This window comes from Protopterus annectens, chromosome 12.part0, assembly GCF_019279795.1.
Source record: "Protopterus annectens isolate FY-2018-M chromosome 12.part0, PAN1.0, whole genome shotgun sequence".
NCBI classification, from domain to species: domain Eukaryota; kingdom Metazoa; phylum Chordata; order Ceratodontiformes; family Protopteridae; genus Protopterus; species Protopterus annectens.
In genome coordinates this window covers 1,052,247,988-1,052,270,033 of record NC_056746.1, presented here as the reverse complement: position 1 = coordinate 1,052,270,033, position 22,046 = coordinate 1,052,247,988, and the positions used below count along the sequence as shown (strand labels likewise).

The following is a 22,046-nucleotide window of genomic DNA, read 5'->3' as shown; positions in this document are numbered from 1 at the left end:
CAGCTCTATTCAGTCGCATACCATCTGCTCAGAGGTGACATGTGCCTGACAAACAAGGCCATGTCCAACCGGGAATCATCTCTGTGTCACTGCTGGACAGAGGCACAACAAACTAATGGGTACAGTATTTTTTCATATAAGGGGTGGCGTAAGCCACAAAACTTTGGGCTAGGCTTATAAATGCCTTAGGGCAGATAGCCTAGTATAAACCTATGAACCTAAAAGAGGTTTCTGATCAGATGGATGTAAAACATCCCATGAAACCAGGAAAAAAAAAAAAAGAGTAGAAGTTCTGTAGTGTCCTTGATAAATTTCCCCTCACCAGTATAAACACCTCAAATCTTGTGTTAAAACAGGCTGTGGCTAGTGAGGCAAATCCAGCCTTCATAAAATAAAGAAAGGTTTAGCTTTACAAGTACGTTTTTGAAGTCCTTATAGGGTGTGTGGCTATATCTCAGTGGTTTAACTAGTTAGGTTGATAAATAGCACTGTTGCTCATTTTTCATTGTAGTACAAGTCCAATAGCAGTGATAGCCTATTTGAAGTAAGAGTTTATACATTTTTTAGGCTTCTGTTCTATAACCAACAAGTTAACTTGTGATGTAGTTGGGATCATATCTTAGTATAAGCGCTGAATTAAAGCTGATTTGTAACTACTGCTTGTCAAGCTAGTTCCACGGTGTAGAGAAGTGAGGCCATAACTGCAGGACAGGTTTGATTCAAGAGCCCAGCGGTACAATATTCTGAAGCCAAATGACTAATCACAAGAAAGGATATGGTCAGTTTGTCCTACAAGCAAAACCCTTGGGGAAGGTTTCTGCAAAGCACAAATGCAGTTGATGCTGGACAGATGTGTAGCCTGTCACTGAACTAATACAAAAAGATGTATGCTTTTGGAAAGCTTCACACTACAGCCTCCTATGAGTACATTTTTTTCCATTGAATAACCGTGGTAATCAGACTGGTTATCATCTGTGTGTTAGTCTAGGAAGTTCAGTAATCGTGTTGCTGTAGTTATGCTTCTTTATGCTGATTTTGCTGTGATGATTACATTTTGAGTGTCAGTTTAAAAAGGGTTTAGTGTTTCTTTTCATTTTTTTTCATGTGGTTACAAGTAGTCACACAGCTGTGTGGTGAATCATGTAAAGAAAATGATACTCCTAAGCCCAGTAAAGCCACAGTGGTACTATTTTACATCCATAAAGTCTGGCTATCAGATACTTGTCCCATTTGCATTTTAAATGTGCTTCTGGTATGCAGCAGATAAGGTGCATCTTGTCAAAAGAAAAACGCTTTACATATGATAAGGAAATGGAGGAGCCAGCCTGGGACTGGTGATCATGGTGAGTAGCTAAAATCAGGTGACCAGACCCAGACTGTGGGAAAGCAATATTTTTAGTTCTATCCTCTCTCAGCACTATACTGCCACCCAGCTATTCTCATGGCTTCTGTGGCTGCCCTAACCCCTGTAAACTCTTGATTACTCTGTATGGGTACCCACAGCATGACATTATTCCACCTGATTTCTCAGAAAGTAGACCTCAACAATAACTCACTTGTAGTGGTGGAGAGTGGAGGGAAGCATTGGGGAGTTGTATGCATGGAACTAGATACCATCATATGGCAGCCGGTCAAAGTAGCTACCTTTTGAGGCAGCAAATTCTGTTAGAGATGCCACCCCTGTACTCTCAATAGATGATGACCTGTGAGGATCTTAGTTTCATAGGTTCATAGGTAGGTACTAGGCTATCGGCTCTGGGGCCTATACAAGTCCAGCCAAAAAGGTACCCTGGCTTTTGCCACCCAAGAAAATTATTTTCCTGTGCCACTGTCTAGCAAAGCCACAGAGGTGATCCCCGGGGTGAATTTCCTATTTCCCATCCAATATAAAATAACGAAATAAACAGGCATGCAGGTCTCAAACCCAGGACCCCCTATACACTATAGTCACAGTAGTTAACCACCAAGCCATCATAGAAGTCCACCAGAAGTCACACAGCCCTCCCCTCCCTGACGATAAGAGAACAGTGTGCTTGCTGCTTCATCCTACACCCACCCCCAACCCCCACAGATGGCTGACTCTACCATCAGCTCAAGTCTGTTCCTGAACTAGCTGAAACAGTTGTGGATGGATAGATGGATAGATAATTTCTCAGAATATTCCCTTTTCTCTGAAGTATGGCAGTCTCTGAGTTGGTATATATAAGTTTAGGGGGTGCAGGGGAGGGCCCCCCCTTGCAGAAAGAGTTTTCAGTCTTTTCTTTGTTTTCATCCTGCCTGTCAGTACTCTGCATTTGAAGTGCTGAGATTTCAGTAGGGAGCCTTTTATGTTGCATATATAGATGAAATACATAAGTAAGTGTGTGTGTGTGTGTGTGTGTGTGTGTGTGTGTGTGTGTGTGTGTGTGTGTGCGCGCGCGCGCCTGTGCACATACATCTCTAGATATATATCTTTAGAGAGAGAGAGAGGTACGCACACATTAATGTCTTTGTTTAAAAATTTAGAAGGATAATGAAATAACTTTTTGGAGCTTTTTCTCCCCTACATGCCTGATAGCCATCTGCACCCCTGTCAGACAGCTGATCCATTCATGCTGCCATCACCAGAAGTGAGACCCACCTGATTTGAGCTGTCATTTTGGCAGCCATCAGGGGTTTTCTTACTTAGCCTTAACCCCATGTCACATGCTGAATGACATGCTCCAGGGTTCAGCTTGCAGCGGCCATTAGTGAGAGTGTGTCACAAGTGATGTAACCCCTCAAGACTGTTGTGCTCCCCAGTGATTTCTGGTCTCCACTTGGGACTTTACCACAGGACTTTTAGATCATGGCCATGCACTGCAGACCCACACCCTGAAGAGATGTGAGCCAGTGATGCTGTGGCATGCCTGCCTTTCTGTAGATGGCTCTGGCAGGCGCCCTTACTACTGTTGAGATCTGTTTGGATAGGATGTAGTTAAAGCTTTATAGCTCTATATCAGAGAAGTGAACAAAGTCATGAATGTGTGCTGATGCACTTTTCTCCCTTATGAAGCTAGTGGTTGCATAAACAGCAATGCACACTGTTTAAGGTAACAGAGGCATGCACACACCTAATAAAATAAATTTGAATAGTTATTGTCTTTATTTTTGGGATACCTTAATACATGACATCATTAAACAGTATCTTCTGATATTCAGGCTTTATTAAAGTATAATATAGTATGCATGCAGTGTAACTTGTAGTTTTGGGTATTTTGTAGAAATAATTTAGAAATGCCATTCTGTGCTGTATTCTCATAATCAGGTGCTGACCTCTCTGTTTTGTTACATTTTCTGTTTTTTATGCATTTTCTTGTCTGCAATCTAAACATGCCACATATGACTATGCTTGTCCGCTCGTAGCATTGCTAGCATGGCAGCTATGAGAGATTTTTCTTTTTTAATGGCCTTAGTCCCTCCCTCTCATGCCCATACCCCTCAACTAACCCTGATTTTCAGGGCCATCCTTGATTTTGGTTCAAAATTTTGCTCTGTCCCTCCTAAAACTTGCAATTTTGTCATATGTGACAGTAGATTACACTTCTTTTACATCAGAAAATACACATTAATTCACATTCTGTTACTACATCAACTTAAGTCAGTAGTACTAACATTTAAAAAAAGTATCCCTGATTATTTTTGGATTTGCCATCGATTTTGGAGGCAAGACGTTGAGAGCTATGTTCTTGCTTGACATGCTTTGATGTCTTCTTTCAACGTGCACACTCCTGTGCATTTAAATTATTAAATTAAGGACACATGAGGGCAGCTTAACAGAGCGAAGTAGATATTCCTGGCCCATGTGCTGCTTGCTTTGTACTTCTGTTCCTGTATAAACTGGCAATGGATTAGGCAAGCACCCAAGTCCTTTTCGCAATGGTGGGTAAGCCAGATTCAGGTACTTGCTCTGCACTCTCCCTTATCTCCTCCAGCTTTCAGTTTGTTCAGTTTTGGGTTGTTTGGGCCAGCTGTTTTGCTGTAAAAATGTAAAGCCCTAACTATGACCAAGCAGCCTGAATTCAGTTAGCAGCATGGATACCTGCTGCAGCTGGCATGCGGATGGTAAGAATGAAGGGGATTAGCCTGCCTCACCTCTTTTGAAGGGGGGCATATCTCTGGGCATGCTATCTGTGGTTGATTCTCTAATGATTGGGGAGCAGGAGATGTTCTCAAAAAGTGTTGGGGGAGGGGGACAGGGCCACTGAGTACATCAGGCATGTCTTTGCATTGTAGCTGCCTATTGTGCATCTAATACTTGGATGTTGCACAACTTTCATACTACAAAAATATGATCCTTGAGTGTGCAGATGTCAGCTCTTGCTCCTGCTTTACCTGACTTTTGCATCAGCCAGTAAGTGGTGATGTACAGTTTATTACCCCATCATTGAAATAGCGTCAGTAGTCCAATATGGGACTGGGTCAAAAAAAAAAAACTTGGGTCTTATGGATTGTAAGTCGTGCTTTATTCCCTCAACACTTTAGACATAACAGATCTGTTGCTTTATGGTGTACATAAACAGTTAAAAATTGTCAGTGCACATTAAATAGAGATTTCATGTTTGCTCTGTCAGCTAAATCAGCTGGGGTTGCTGATAACTTCTCATTTATGTACTTGTGTGTCAGTGCTCTTCAGGGATAAGGAGTAGAACATTCTATAAATCTTTTTTTTTTTTTCCCCCTTCTATCTTTATTCTAGTAAGTAAAGTGAGAAGTCTACTATGAAACCAATTGCATTTTATTAGAGAAACCTGTAAAATCAGCAATGCAGCTCTTTCAAAGGTGTGAGGAAACAGTACAGCTTGAGAAAACCCACAGCATATACTGGGAGGGTATGCAAACTTCCCCCTCTGAAGATGTGCAGGGAGAAAGAAACCAACTGAAATTCAGCTGTTTAAAGTGTTTTGGATTGTTTTCATGGTGCATGTAGCCAGGAATTATTTCTGTAGTGCATGATACAGCCAGAAATATTTTAACATACACTCAGAAGAATAGTCATACAAGATCTTTAAAGTTTATGGCAGCATTCTAGAAACTCGGCACCTTTAAGATTAGCATAGCAGTTTGCTTACAAAATACTCTCCTGTATAGATATATCATCTTTAAATGAACTTTGTGTTAGAACTTTGTTTATTGTTGGTAAAAGAACAGTAGTGTAACACTGCTGTATGGTACCAGACACAGACACAGACACGGTCACTGTCTGTCTTTCACACACACGCAAAAACATGTTTCTAGGTATATTCTCCGTCTCTGTACCAGTTTTCAGACAGTACTGTGTAATATGACCATGTATATAGACTTTGAAATGAATTCCAGACCCTCTTTCCATCCCCCACAATCACCATATGTAAATGCAAAGAATGAAATTATAGTCTCACTCACGTCTTTCCTGACAGACGCAATCGTAAATAGTAAATCTATCAAGTCCTGTTTCCAGCCCTCTGTCAGCCTGAGACCAGGCTGGTGCAGTGCGTGACCCAACTTCCAAATACAACCTGACTGTAGGCTCCTCCCACAACCCTCCCCCTCTGTCTGGCAGAGTGCTTAGAGATGTCTAGGAGGTCACTCAACATGCCTAGGGCACTGGCAGTTAACACTGGGACAAGACAATTGCTTTCCTGTTGGGATTCTGTTACCTTTAACCTCTCATTGCTTGAAGAATACAAAGAGCCTTGGGTAGCCAATCACACCCCACCCCCAGTCATGCAGGATTTTTTTTTTTCCACAAAAGGATTTGAATTTTAATGAAAGTATTTAAATGAGTGAAAAGTGCATGCAAATGACTCGTTTCACTTTGCCACTGGTTTTTGACATGATGTATATTTTATGGTTTTTGAATGCAAAGTACCCCTTTCTTTGAGAAAGAAAGAAGTTTGTTTGCATTTTACGAGTGCTGGGCTGTCTTGAAATAATAATAGTAATGAAGAACTTGTCAAGTGTGCCATGAAGTATGTTGCAGCAGATTTATTTTTTCCTAGTTACCCAGAGCTGCATATGGCAGTAAAAAAGGGCTTCAGTTCTGGACAAGAAATGTTTCATCGCTAACACTATCTAAACAGCCTATGTAGAATTCTGTTTTGTGGTGTTACTGTCTATATCTCTAGCTTGCTATCTTAGCAAGAGTTTACTCTGTCATATTTTATACCAGGCTATGGAGGAGAGTGAATTGAAAAGAGTGCTGTGCAACCTAGATTTGCCTCTCGTGTGCTTAAACTCAGGAGTGCAAAAAATATGACTGCACTTTACACGCTTGGTTTTCTGTTCCAGAATGTCTCCATCATAGTCTTCAATTTTGTTTTTGATGCCATATTTCTACACACCATATTCTGATATCTGTTCTTATATGCCATGGCAAGGCACAGCGACTTCCTGATTGGAGTTTACTCAAACCTCAACTTCCACTGTCATCGGTGAGAAGTGTCTTTTTCTTGTGGAAATGTGCCATTTAGGCTGCCCTAAGTCCATAGGTGTGTACTAGGCTAATGGCCCTGGAGCCTTTACAAACCTAGCCCATAGGATTACCCTGACATTGTGCCACCCAACCTTAGTTCCCAGTGCCTCTGTCGAATACAGCCAATGGACTGATCCCCGGGGTGAATTTTCCACATAAGGACATCTTGACCTAGTGAGCATATCTGTGTAATCTTGAATGCATTGAATTTCCATGTCTGGAATATACTGTGCAACTGTTAATGCTTCTGGATCTTTTGGACTGGAACTTTATGGTCTGGCTTCGCTTAACACTTTTGATTTCTTCACTAATATGTTGCCCAGCATAGGAATGGGCCACTGACTATAAATACAGTTGCTACCTTTTCAAATACCCAGAGTAGGAATTTTTTATAGAAATCTGTAGTTTTGCAGAAGCAGAACAAACCATACCAACAATCAGTGCAAAATAAAAGCTCCCTATTATACAGTTTGAGTTGTTTCTGTTTCATATCATAATAAGGTGTTTCATATTAGTTTCTGAAACTACCAGTGGAAATTTATGAGAGATTGTTTGGTTTAAAGACTCAAGACATTTTCAGTTTTTCATGTTTTTTTTTGCAGGACACAACTGCCCAAATGGTGACTGTCCTGTGTAAAAAGGGACAGGTAGTAATGCTAATTACAAAATGAGCCTTATAATAAACAAAGGAGACCAACAAATGAAACCTCAAGAATTAAACTTTGCTACTGGGGTCTTCCAAAGAGCTATTCTGATGCCAGTTCCGTATGTCATTTTAGATACTGTAGAGGAAGGTGTGTGCGTTTTTGATTTTAAAGAAACACCTGTGCAAACCACAACAGTCTGTAACTTGCAGTTCAGTGCTGATAAGTGAAGAATCTCCGAAAAAAAATGTTTCAGCATTGTGTTGTCTGGAAGATTGCAGATCTTTTTATGTTGAAGTTTAACCCCCTTCCCCAAGTAATGACAACATGACGGCCATCCGCTATGTGTAATGTGATCTTATATGTACAGTTTATTTTGCCAATTGTTATCAGAGGATCTACATATAAGCTGGCTGTGAAAAGACGACTGTCAACCTTTCCAGACACCATAGGATCAACAGCTGAGTAAAACTAGCCCCCCCTCCAAAAAAAAAAAAACAAACAAAAACTGTGGTTTCTGTATGTTGGAGAAAAGTCTTCAACTGCAGCAGCCCTGGTCAAAAATTATATTTCTGAGCGTGATTTTTAGGTGTACTGGTACTGAAGAAGCAGGTGTCTGCAGCCAGCTGTGTTTTACCACTTTTGGAAATGGCCACAGATTCCAGATGTTAGGTGTCTGTAGTGGTATAACAGTGGCACATCCAGGGGTAAAGTGAAGATGAGTCTTGATGTGAACAGAAGTAAATCGTTTATCCTGGTTTTTTTTTAGAAGCTTTTCTAGTAGTATGCTTGAACCCTTTGCTTCCACGTGTACTGAGTAGTAGCATGCTTGAACCCTTTGCTTCCACGTGTACTGAGTAGTAGCATGCGTGAACCCTTTGCTTCCAAGTGTACTGAGTAGTAGCATGCTTGAACCCTTTGCTTCCAAGTGTACTGAGTAGTAGCATGCGTGAACCCTTTGCTTCCAAGTGTACTGAGTAGCTGTCAGCTCTAGATGAACATGGCTGAATTGGTCCACTCCCCTTCTCTGCCATCTCAGCTGTTCAGTGTACCACAGTTCTGTGGCTTTATACTGTTCTATTTCTGAGTGACTAAACATTTGTTTGTCCATGTGAGGAGTCATGAACAGTTACCATTTGTTAGCATCTGTGTGCACTTCAGCAGTCACAAATGCTCTTTGGTTAACCAAATTATGGAGGGAGATTCTGTGCCTGCAAAGTAGTTACCTTGTCAGAGAATTCAGATCCTTGTACTTGCTTCAGGACTTTATGACTGTGTGAAGTCAGCTCAGTAGTTATGGACTGAGTTTGAATGTGTGAAGTCAGCTCAGTAGTTATGGACTGAGTTTGAATGATGCACGTTAGTGGTGCTCCTTTCTGAACACATTTCTTCCAGCCCTTTAACATATTGTATGATTTACTTAAACATTATTCCAGCCTAGAAAGATTACTCGAGAAATTCATTATACAAGCACGCACACATTCTTTCCATGCATACTGTATCGATGCAAAAATTCTAAAATGTTGATACAAGATTTCACAGGCATTTACAAACTGCTCCCAGACTTAAACTACATGTAAGATTGCAAATCTGCCCAAGTCAGCAGAAACTCTGCCATGATACGGTAGTAGATGGATAGCGACCCTTCTTATGCATAGTGTTTTTCATTAAAATTCTTGTGGAAAAGAATAGCATTTGCACAGTTTCAGGTCGCACAATAATCTGAGCTGTGCAGGATTAAAAAGAATGACTATTTAAACTCATGGTTCCTGATTAATTTTTCTTAGATGCTGAGGCGTGGCTGGAATACTTGAAATTTATTTAATTTTTTTTTTTTTCATTGAGTATTACAAAATTGTTTTAAACAGACAATAAATGCCTGGAATTCTTAGTGTTTATGTCTGAACTTCATGAATGTGTTGTAGGGTCGTTACTCCTATAGTGGCAAGCTTTTTAAATGGCACATTTGTTATTTCCTGATCACTTGAAATAAAAGTATATTTTTCACTGACAACAAAGTCTCACTGTAAACAAGATTCTTACTGTGTACCTCTCTTGTATGTTTTTATTACTTAAAATATACTCGTCTTGGGACTACTGCTGTGTTGGTCTGAGAGATATTGTGTTCTTTTGGTTATCTGCTATTATTGACTATCTTTCAGATTTAGATTTTATTTCTTGCAAAACATTTCTCAGATGGTGCTAAGCCATGACCTCCATGGTTTAATTCACATTTTAACACTGTGATGCACTTCGTTTGATGTGAGCTGGAAACTGAAACAAAGATGCTACACAACTAGAAATGCAGTAGGAGTTGGTAGCTTTGAAATAGGACTGGCAAGCAAAATATTCTGATTTCAAAGCTGTGACCTTTCATCGGTGGGCTTATTTGTACAAGTCATGTCATGTTTATTTTTCATGCTGGCAGCCATGTCAGTACAGAACTTCCAGGTGACCTTAGAACAGTATTGCTGTGAGTTGTAATCTATCCTACCTTTGGATGGATGGAATTTGGAAACAGAACTTGAAAAGTACCAGGTTACTTAACCCACTTGCTTAGACCCCCAAATCAGGTCAGTTCATCAACTTTTTTGTTTAGTGGGGTGCCTACCATCAGCTTTCAAAAAATATCTTGGTGTATTTCCAATTGTTTCCTTAGGACAACATGTCTTTTTAAGATCCATTTCATGTACATTCTCTTTTATACCATTCTTACTTACCTAGGTTATGGGGGTGTAGAGGGAAATACTGAGAACAGTTTTATTCTTCCTCAAATGTTTTTTTTTTTAATTGAAGCTAGAACATTTCTTTAGCTTTCAGCCTACTAAGTACATCTTATCCATCCAGTTTATATTAAATGTTGGGTAACAAAGCTGTTAACTAGTGGCTGACTTACTGGAATGCGTGGAAAAGCAAACTAAATATCTAATTCTGAGAAACTGACTTGAACAGGAACTTCTTGTAGCCAACAGATGCTACTTTCCGTAGCCAGACTGGCTGGAAAAGCAGCCACGAGTTATTTTGATATTCCAACAGTAGATAAGTGTTCATAACCTGCACACCTTGTTAGAGGTGCTTATCTTCTAACCAGAGGATCTTATAAATGTATGCTTTTAACTGTTTTAACCCCAATGTTACCAAACCTTCCAGCGACTTCTATCCTTACTCTTGTGTATTAGTCACTCGTCTTACATGGTCCATTTCATCCTGGCCAGGGTCTTCTTTTCAGAGGTTATCAGTTTCTGGCAAGTCATTGTTCTTGGGAGTTAGGATGGAGATGGAAATCTCTGAACAACATCCATGTTCATTTTGGGATTTTAGTTGTATGCAGTCCTAACATTCTCCATTCCTTATCTAGTTAAATCTGGTTATGTATAACATACACAGTGTCTGGCTCCAAATGTCACAATCAAGTGCATGCCTTCTCATCACTCCAAAATGTCACGTATTGTCCACAGCCAGTCCTTTGACCTTGACCAAGTGATACTACAGTAGCAGCAAGCCCCACTTCACCTACCAAGGATATTTTCCTGTATTGCTATGGCGCAGGGTCCACTAACCAACCTCAGAATGCCAGCACCATATTCTGGCACTTTGCTGCTACATGCAGACTGTCAAAATGTCAAATAGAATTTATTCTACTTTTACTTGGGGACACTCAACATATTTGAATCATGAAAAGTGACTCTTATGTCTGATTCAGCAGCTAATTAAAAAGAGCTAAAGTTACCTAGCAGTGAAGTAGATTTACATTTGTTATGGACCTACATAATTTGTTTGTGTTGCAATCTGTAATGAAATAAGCTTGCCCTAATAAATGGCTGCTGAAGCTACGATACTAAGATGGCCATCTTTCTGAAGTGTAAAGCTGCAACAGCTCCCCTCTTCAGCTTAATGTAGAGATCTAATTCCACTTTTCTTTGATTTTGCATGTATTGGTTCTCTTGTATTTCATTGAGTTTGCATTCTCTGAAACGCACCACTAGAAGCTTAAACTTGAGAAATCCAGCAAAAAAAATATTGCTTATGACTCAGCCCAGTGGAGCAATGGGAATAGCCCTGACTGTCCTCAAGACAGCCTAGTGTAATGACCAGTGTAATGCCCAGCACGGGCAATGGAAGAATGGGGTCTGGGTTAATGGGAGTCAGCAGATGACACCAGCCTTATCGTGGTGGGAAGGAGGCAGCCTGGCTTACTGCATTGGAAACACCTGCATCCATAGAAGTGCATCAACAAAGCATGAAAAGCCTTTTAGGGGCATGCTGCAAGCAGTGTGCTGTTTGGTTGGAAGCTCTGCACCTCTCAAGGCAGCTGTAACAGAGCTCAACAACTTCTGGGGAAGTGAGGATGAGGCACTCCACAGTATCTGCAGAATGGCCTTCTCACTAATACTGTTATGTGGCTCCCACAGGGGAATGAATAAGCCAGAGGGCTGTAGCCCCGATGAAGAAATGAATAGGTCATTTGGGTGCCAGAAATGGAGGCATTGGACCAATCCTGTAGGCAAAAAAGTGTTTCTTGGGGGAGGTGCAGACAGACTTATCCTCTAAGTGGAGGTGCAACCCCTATTATTTAGAGTATGCATTTGCAGAGCTACAGAGAAGTGGGAAAAGTTCACAAAAATTGAATCATTGTCAGAATACAACTGGCAACTATACTGACATTTATTTCCTGTGGGGGCCAACAATCAGGAAATTAAGCATAGAGGAGTTGAACTTGAATTTGTACTCCATCCAGTTTAAACTACTAACTGTAAGGTATGGTTATACATAAGAGAAGGTTAGTTTCCTTGTTGATCAACTAAATATGCCATGTACTGGCTGTACTCACTACCTCCAAATGATATCTGTAGTCTGTTGATATTTTTAGTTTAACAATTAGTACATTTTATGTAACACATTCATATTAAATTTTATGTTGCTTTACAAGACTGGTCCCCACTGCTTTCTCCTGTTCCATTTTTCATTATCACTCTGTTGAAAGATTAAACTGTTTGAATGCTTTAAAAAATAAATTAAAAGAATGAAATGATCAGGGTGTTTTAAGTGATTCATTCTGTACTTAATGGCATTGGCTTGATATGAAAACTGTTTTTCCCTGTAAGCAGATGTATGTACTATTTTCTCATGACATTATCAGGATACAGTTTTATTCATCCTTACATATTTAGGCCTAGACCTAATGCATGTTTTTATAACCAGGTAAGTAGCAAGACATAAGGTTCGTATGTGCCAGCATCCTAGCAAGGTGGTACGTTGCTTATGTAAAGCATCTCACTTGATGTAACATACAAAAAAATCAGATATGTTTGACAGTTGAGGACATCATAAAGCTACTAAGTCAAGATTGTACCTTAGCTGTTTGAATGGCCTTGGCTACCCACTGCTGGCTAGTGGTTAACTCTTTACAGTACTACATTTTTCTTCCTCCACCTAATTAGTTTCTCTTTTTTTTTTTTTCTTTGCAGCAAACATGGAGTTTGTTCAGATAATCATCATTGTGGTGGCAATGATGGTATTGGTTGTTGTCATCACATGTTTACTGAATCACTACAAACTCTCAGCGCGATCCTTCATGAATCGTCATAGTCGAGGGCGGAGGAGGGAAGATAACTTATCTTCGGTAAGATCATTAAGAATTCTTTGAGAGAGAAATTAAAGTAGCAGACAGGTTTTGTGGACAAGATAATGTGGAATCGGATTGTCTGGAATATGTGGAAAGAAAAAAAAAAAAGATAACAGGAAAGTTGATACACCAGTAGCTGGAGGTACCAGAAAGTTGAAGGCCATAACCCTGTGAAATAGGAACTACTGTGAAAGAATAAGTCTGGGGGGTTATTGTGTGTGCTAATCTTCAAGAAGTAAAATCAAATAAAATAACATTGGTATGGTTTGGCCTCATAAGACTGAGATGAAGGACTGATGTTACTACAGAACATGGCAGTACATGTGCTGCTTCTAGAAAATCTCTCCGGAGATTAATCTAGTCATTGCTGGAGTGAATGCATTAGGAAAATCTACATGGTGGACATGGCCACTACTGTCTGAATGTGGAAAGGTTGCACCAGATGTCTTGTGATAGTAGCTACAGTATCTGAGAATTTGTGCACTGAAAAAGTAATAAATATACTCTGAAGTGCTTCCATAGATAATTTTGGTGTGTGGGAGAACAGCAATTTGTATTGATAGGATCATAATGGGAGAGGGAATGTGTTGTAGCTGGAGAGTGGAAAAACTGAGAGATTTGTGAAGTATGGCTTTGACAAAACAACCATATATACAATATATACTGTAACTGTTCTAGACCTAGCAAGTTGCAGTTTTCAAAAAATGTTGGCGATATTAATGGACAAGGAGGAACGGAGGGAGGTTGAAAGAGGCTAAGTAGGTTCTACTGTGGCAGACTGGGTACATACCATAAGGGCAGGTGTTTGTAAACCCTGCAGTCCTTTTTACCAGGCACGTCCAAAGGGTAAGAAATGCCCCCAGAATTCATGGGGCCTGGAGGGGGGATGCCTGTTTAGCTGACATACATAATGTTGATTGTAATGTAGAAGCTTTGCAGGCTGAAAGTAAAAGAAAGGGGGGGTTTGGGTGCACTGGTTTTCATACACCACTTACAGGTGTAAATTGGGTACTGATAGCAGTGTGTATGGCTTCCTGTTAGTGTGAGTGCTAACAAAGACTTATGCCACGTATGGCACTGTCAGAGTACCAAGGATGCTCACCTGTGTGGGCTTTGAGATCAGGTTTTCCAGCTTCTTTGGGCCTTTTGGAAGCTTGATTGCCATTATCCCATGGGGAGGTGAACACTGTAACTAAGGAACTAAATCTTAACGGTGTGGGTGGTAATCTTCATTTTATTGAAGCTATAATTAAGTTGAACACTGTAACTAAGGAACTAAATCTTAACGGTGTGGGTGTTCATAGGTTCATAGGTTCATACTAGGCTATCTGCCCGAGGGCATTTGCAAGCCTAGCCCATCGTTTTGTGGCTTACGCCACCCCTTAAGTATGGGGAACTATACCCATTATTTTGCTGTGCCTCTGTCGAGCAGTGACACTGAGGTAATCCCTGGGGTATATCTGCGATCTCCCATCCATTGGTCAAGATTTCTCTTGAACAAGGCCAGCGAGGTGCTCTGCCTCACATGTACCGGGATTTTGTTCCACAGCATAGGGAGTCTTTGGGTGATGAATCTATCCCTCCAGCACGTCCTATTAATAGCCGTGTCGAGGTTTAAGTCTCCCGCCTTGTGGCTCTTATGTATCTAGATTTTTTGAGGTGAAGCATATTCATCAAATCTGGGTTTGACATGGCCTTGTATGTTAGGCAAAGGTCACCTCTGAGCAAGCGGTAAGCGACTGAATATAGCTGGAGTTCTTTCAGTCGGGCAGCATAGGACAGATTTTTGAGACCCTTTATCCTTTTGGTGAGGAACTTTTGTGGCCTCTCCAGCTGCTGCAAGTGTCGGGTCAGATACATATGGGCATTGTACTCAATCATTGGTCTGATGAGTGATGAGTAAAGGGAGACTATGACCTCCCTTGATCTAGATGAGAATCCCTTCATGATAAGGTGGGCAATGTAGAAGGTCTTCCTAACTACTTTAGCTACATGGGTGTCGAATGACAGACTACTATCAACCTAGGTCCCCAGGTCCCTGATAACTTCTTCTGTGCTCAGTGGATTGCCACCTATTTGGTAGCTAGGGTAACCTTGTTTTTCGAAGGGTATGACTATGCATTTTTTGGCATTTAACTTTAGGCCGTGGCTCTGGCACCAGTTATCCGTTTCTGTGAGACCCTTCTGAAGGATATCTGTGTCAGATGTGTTTTCTACTATGGCGCCCAGTTTGCAGTCATCTGCAAACTTTGTCAGCCATAACCCTTCTGTGTTTGCTTGTACTTCGGAAAAGTAGATGCCAAAGAAGAGTTGTCCCAGGACTGAGCCCTGTGGGACACCACTTGTGACAGGCTTTGAGTCTGACATGGCGCCAGCAACTCTGACCCTGTGGGTTCTGTCACTCACCGAGTTTGCTACCCATCTTGTGATGTATGGGTTAACATCTAAGCTGATGAGTTTTCAATGATACCAGTGGGGTATTGTATCGAAGGCCTTAGCCAGATCGAGGTAGGCTGTATGGACTGCCTTTCCCTCATCAATGGCTTTGGTGACTGTTTCAAAAAAGTCAACCAAGTTTAAAAGGCATGATCTTCCTTTGACAAAGCCAAACTGGGTTGGATCCAAAGTCTGCAAATTCCCTATGTCTTTATTTATGAGGTCCATTATGATCCTCTCCATGGCTTTGCAGATAAGGCTTGTCAAGCTAATGGGCCGGTAATTTCCAGGGTCGGTGGAGGCACCGCCTTTGTGAAGTGGGACCACAGTTGCAGTGCGCCACTCCCTGGGTACGTATCCAGAGGTAAGACTTTGATTAAACAGCTGTCCTAGCTGTGGGTTTAATTCCTCATTGAGTTCGTGGAGCACACAGCCGGGGATACCATCAGGTCCCATGGATGCTGTGTTTTTTGCTTTGGAGAGAGCAGTTCTCACTTGGGCACTGGAGATGTTTGGGGGGCTGCAATTGTTTGGTATAGATATCTCTCTTTTTGGGGGGGAGGGGAGGAGAAGTTTGCACTGAACCTGTCAGCCAGCATGTTGGCAATGTCTGTAGGATCAGTAATCTTCACATCATTTTGAACTAGTTCTGAGCATATCTGGGAGTTTCCTCCCAGGTTTCTAACATAGCTAAAGAAGGCCTTATGATTGTCTTGAGTCTTTAGCTATTTTTCTCTCTCAATTTGCTTTGGATGATTTTATGAGAGCTCTTAGTTTTTTACTTATAGTGATCAAGGGTGTCTTACCTTTTAAGGATTTTGCTCTATCTTGTAGTAGCTTCCTCCTTTTGTTGTAGAGTTTGTTTATGGATGGGGTCCACCACACTGGACGCTTGCCTTTGGTACAAATAGTCTTTGTTTTGCTTGGGATTGCCTTATCCATGCAGTCCTGCAGGTGCTGGTAGAAGGCATTTGTAAGTGATTCAGCGGCTTGAGTACTGTTTTCCGCCAGCTCGGGGGCCTTAAAGGATACCACACTAGTCTTTAGAAGTGTGAAGTCGGCTTTTGAGAAGTTCTTTACTGTGGTCTTTTTTATTTTAGGTGGGGGTGGGATGAGGGGGTGGGATGAGGACCTCCAGCGAGATTAGTTTGTGATCTGATCTCACCAGTGAGGGGTATACTTCTGGTGTTGAACATTGTGCTCCCATGTTCGTGATGATGAGATCAAGTATGTTATCTCCTCTTGTGGGGATGGTGACTAGTTGTTCCATGGCATTTGAGTTTATGAATTCCAGGAACTTTTGGGCTAGGGTGTTTGGGCTTGAGTAGTGTTCCCAGTCTATATTAGGGTAATTGAAGTCACCTAGTATGATGGTGTTTGGTGATACATTTATCCCCTCTAGTGTTTTCAGGAAGGCCATGTGAGGTTCCTGAGTTTGTGAGGGTGGCCTGTAACATGCTACAATTTGCAGAGCAGTCTTGCCTATGGTTAATTGCACCTGGATGGTCTCCGATGCATCATGCGTTGCCACCAGTCTTGAGGTGTGGGTGTCCTTGATGAATATGGATACCCCCTCCTTTCTTGGTATTGTCCGGATTTGGGGCGGGCAGCATGATATGAGGTAAAACCTGATAGCTGGGGTGCTCTCAGGAGCCTTGAACCAGGTTTCTGTCACAGCACAGACATCGATATTCTCCATACTGAGAAGGCCTCGAGTCGTGCATTTTGAGATTTAGACTTCTGGCATTGAGCAGTATTACCCTTAGTTTTTTCCTTTTGTGTTCTAGGGTGGTAGGTTTAGAATTTGAGCCTTGCCTAAAAAGGCACTATGGGGTGGCAAGAGCCTTTGCCAATATCCGGAATTCCAGGGGTGACAGGTGCAAGCCGTCCCACGAAGCAGCGTGGCTTGTCCAGCATGTCATCCCAGGCAGACAGATACTGGATCCCCTTTGAATGACACCAGTGTTTAAGCCAATTGTTAAAGCTGATCATCTTATCTCTGTATTGTGGCATCATTCTTGGTGAAGGTAGGATACTGCTCAAGGTCAGGGTCATACCTGCCTGGGCTACATAATCAGAGAGCTCCTCAATGTTTCTTTTCATGTAGTCAGGAGAGTGCGTCCCAGGTCGTTTACACCAGCGTGGACAATGACTGAGTCATATTTGTACCTGCTGTTGAGAGACCTGAGTGCTTGCGTTATGTGGCGGATTCTAGCGCCCGACAGGCAGCTTACTGTGACCTTCTCCTTACTCAGTCTGGTGAGCGGGACGTCAGTGTGTCTGACTATGGAGTCACCAATGACTAGTGTGTCTGGCATTGTGTTTGGCCTTAAGGGCTGTGACTGTTTGACACTCTGACTGTGAGGTCTATGTGTTGCAGGTGTTGTGTTCTGTGGTGGTGGTTGTTTGGGTGACTGCTTTGGTGGCCTCTGCTGTTTTGGTAGATTTTTGATCAGAGCCCCCGAGTATGTCTTTGTGTGTTTATGTGTTTGATTTGTGGTTGTAATGGTACTATGTGAGACTGGGTCTATAGTGTGTGTGGTAACCTTCTCCTCCTGACTGGTCTTGCCAGTCCTATGTTGAGAGAGCTCAGCCTCCAGTTTGGCCGTATAGTTGCATCTCTCGCATGTATTTGTGTTTTGTGGGAGGAGGAGAGGGTTGTCTGTGTATATGAGGCAATTGTAGCATTGCCTCAATATTCCCAGGTTCACCAGCTGAGCAGGAGAGGACACTAGCAACTGATCCCTCGACATGCTAGAAGGATAGACAAAAACTTTAAAAAAGAATCCGGACGTGGATGACCGAGAATGGGGGTTGCCTTTTGGGTACTATCTATGACAAGAGTGCCGTATCAAGGTAATAAGTACTGTAGGAGCAAGTGCTAGGCTTAACAGATAGAGAATAGTCTACTTGGAGTCAAGTAGAGAAGATCTTTTTAGTTATAGGATACGTTGATTTGATCAGTAGTGTAGTTCGAGGAAGGTAGTTTTAAGGGAAAATTTGAAGAGTGGACTTTAGGTAGCCCGAATAGTTTAAACCTGCTTAACGAGCTGCCCTAGTGTGCAACAGTAGCAGCTCAGCTAAATCAGCTAATTGGCCAAAGCGTGCTTTATAGCAGGTGGCTGGAAAAGACAGGAAATGACCCAAAATGGCCAATAAACTACAAGTTACTGCCTTAAACCACTCCTCTGAGGACAAACAGGCAGCTCAGTACTCCTACTCCCACTAGTGAGTAAAGAAACTACCCCTTGACCAAACAAGGAAAATGGAGAAAACAGGAACCAAGACAAAGCCCAGGGATCAGCAAAATCTGATCACTGGAACAACTATTAGAAAGGTATGGAAAACAAGAGTATATTTTTTTTTTTTTCAAGTTTTTTCAGATAGGCAGAAAATACAATAAATGCTGTGTTTTTGACTAAATGCTATCAAAAGCTAGTACACTTGAGTGTATTAGCCTGTTTAACACAAGCAAAACTTAAACAAGCAAGTGCAATAAACAATTCAAGCTATTAAAAACAGTAAAACAGGTAATAGCAAGATAAAACAGGCAGAAATAGAAATCGAAGGCTTAAAAAGGAAAAAAATGCAGAAAAAGATACTTAGAATCTGGAAGTTTGTCTTTACTGGTCTCTGCTGCTCTAGGAACTCTGCTGGACGCCACGAGGAGCTGTGCTGAGTTCTCTATAGCCAGAAAAGCCATTCAAAGCGTGCTTTATAGCAGGGGGCTGGAAAAGACAGGAAATGACCCAAAATGGCCAATAAACTACAAGTTACTGCCTTAAACCACTCCTCTGAGGACAAACAGGCAGCTCAGTACTCCCTACTCCCACTAGTGAGTAAAGAAACTACCCCTTGACCAAACATGGAAAATGGAGAAAACAGGAACCAAGACAAAGCCCAGGGATCAGCAAAATCTGATCTTCATTTTATTGAAGCTATAATTCCAGATGTTGGACCTCCTAACCACACATTCTTGACATTCCATTTAGCTATGTTTGAATATTATTTACGTTGTGTATGACACTGTTTTCTTTTGCTGGGCATCTGTGGTCCCTACACCCCTGTCTCTAAACGTAATGCCACCATAGCTTGCTGAACTTAGAGTGAAGGAAATTCTGGATGGTGGCAGGCTCCAACTAAGCTAATGCACAGTACATCATTTTTAGGAAGTGTAACTTAGAAATTGTTAAGTACACTAATTTTTAGTGCTAGTTTATTCCATGGTATTGGCTCTCTTTGAGTACTATACTTGCCATGTGTTTTTTTTATCTATCTTTACTTTTAAGAGCAGGTTTCCAAATCTAGTATTTGTAGTGTTACAAGCATAAGTATTCAAAAAGCACTGGAACAAATTTGGTTTTCTATATTCTGTAAGAAGCTTAAATCCATTTGGCTCGGCCAAGGGTGTCAGTATTATGCATGTAGATCCACAAATTGCATTGAGTGAGTAAATGTAAGAGTGACAGTTTGGATGAGGGGAGGAAGGAATCCCTTCCATAGCTCCGTCAAAGAGTGCGAGACCTGATAGAGCAAGTGCTAATATTTTGAGAAACAACTGATTTGTATATATGGGTCGACTGAATTATATTAACACACCACAATGTTAACAGATCTTCCACATGTGGCTGACAAATGCAGATGGTCGATAGGTGTATAAATCAACAATCCCATGGAGGTGGAATATTCCCTTTCCCTGGGGATTGTGCAGTCTCAGAGTTAGTATATATAATTAGCAGGGAGTGTGGGGCATAGCCTCCTACATGGGGGAGTGCAGGAGGGCTAGCACCTCTGCAAAAAAAAAATATATATATATATATATATATATATATATTTTTTTTTTTTTGGTTGATTTGCCTTGCGCATGAGCAGTTGATTGTTAGTGTTTCCGTTTTGGACCTTTTTATAATTTACATTTTTCCAGTGACATTGTGTCTGTCGATGTACTTCAGTAATCCAACATATATTTTATATATATATATATATATATATATATATATATATATATACATAGTGTATAATATATATATATATATATATATATATATATATATATATAGTGTGTATATATAATATATATATATATATATATATATATGTATATATATATATATATATATATATATATATATATATATATATATATATATATATACACATATATATATAGTATATACACACACACACATATGTATAGTATATACAGACACACACACACACACACACACACACACATGTTTATTTATTTTACATTTGTTGACCGGGCTAGTCTAACTGGATATATGTCCATTTTCAGTAGAGGCCCGAGGAGAAAAGCTCCAAGCATAGGCAGTAACAAATAATACATTATATACAATAGTAACAAGAGTTATAATACATTGTACTAGCCTCTCTCATGTAAAAATACTGAACAAGTAACATATGAGAGAAAAAAAAGAGAAATATAGATATATATATATATATATATATATATATATATATATAGATGTATAGATGTATAGATATATATATATATATATATATATATATATATATATATATATATATATAGGAAACAGTGTGGAGATTTGGTAAAAAATATATATATTTTTTTTTAAGATTCTAAATTGATGTTAGCTTACTTGTTGTTACAGGTAATCAGCATAGAGTAGAGAAGTCAAGGGAGTGTAAGATGGGGCACTGAGGTATCAGTCAGGGTTAGAGCAGGGACAAAGCCAATGTATTTTAAGATGTTCTTTGAGATGTTTAAAAAGCATTGAGGATGCACGAGTTGAGAGTTCACTTGGAAGCTGGTTCCACATTTTTCCCACTGTGTTGGTGAAAAGTGAGGCCCCAGCTTTGTTGCTGGATTTAATGGTCAAAACTAGAAGCCTGTTAGCTGAGCGTAATGTAGCCAGATTTTTATAGGGAGTAATCAGATTAGTGAGTATTGGGGTATTATTAGGGTGATGGAGGATATTTTGGGTGATAAAAAGTTGTTGACAAAGTAGATGGTTTTGGAGTTCTAACCATCCCAATTGTTTGAGGTTGATACAGTGGTGAGTTCAATGGGGGGTGCCAGTGGCGAATCTGGCTATGCTGTTATAGCTGGTTGCTAGTTGTTTTTAGATAGGGTGGTATATATGGCAGAAGCATAGAATAGGGTAGAGATCAGGTGGGTTTGAGCATTAGTGGTTCTAGGAAAGGCTTGATTCTATAAAGGGAGCCTAGTGTTTTGTTAACAGATTTTATGGTAGTATTAATATGGTCCTCATAGCTAAGGTTGTTGTCAGTTGTTATTCCCAGGAGACAGGTTGTAGTGTCAGGGGAAATGCTAGTTCCATTATTAGATGTTATTGTGAAGTGAATTTGTGTTGACTTTTGAGTAGGAGCAAAGAGCAGTAATTTAGTTTTTTTAGGGTTCAGGAGGAGGCAGTGTTGCGTAAACCAATTTTCTACAGTGTTAAATACTGACTGGGTAAGGGTCTGGAGTGAGGTTATGGAATTGGCTGAACATATTAAAGTTGAGTCATCTGCATATTGAATGCAGGTGGCTTGAGGAATTTTGGTATTTAGATCCTTAATAAATATTATTAAAAAGAGAAGAGGGCCTAGAATAGAGCCTTGGGGTACTCCAATGTTCACAGGCAGGGGTGTGGAAAGATTATTGTCCCAGAGTACAGCTTGCTGCCTGTTTTCTAAATAAGATTTAAACCAAAGTAGTGCTTGTGGGTTGAGTGAGTGGGCTTTTAGTACACCAATAAGCAGGTGATGATTAACCATATCAAAGGCTTTTGAAAGGTCGATAAATATAGCAGAGGAAAGAGTTAATGTTACGATTTTTATTTATACAGTCAGAAAAGGATAGCAGGGCGGTTGTTGTTTAACT

The 22,046-nt window shown here is 40.6% G+C and overlaps 1 protein-coding gene across 2 annotated transcripts in view; it reads left to right on the top strand.

Annotated features, from left to right (window-relative positions):
- Positions 1-22,046, top strand: part of PMEPA1 (prostate transmembrane protein, androgen induced 1) — a 516,880-nt gene that overhangs the window by 128,151 nt on the left and 366,683 nt on the right. For both annotated transcript variants that reach the window (XM_044090064.1, XM_044090065.1), the window contains one exon: positions 12,585-12,739. In XM_044090064.1, the coding sequence (XP_043945999.1) occupies positions 12,585-12,739 (155 nt within the window). The remainder of the gene's footprint in view (positions 1-12,584; positions 12,740-22,046) is intronic.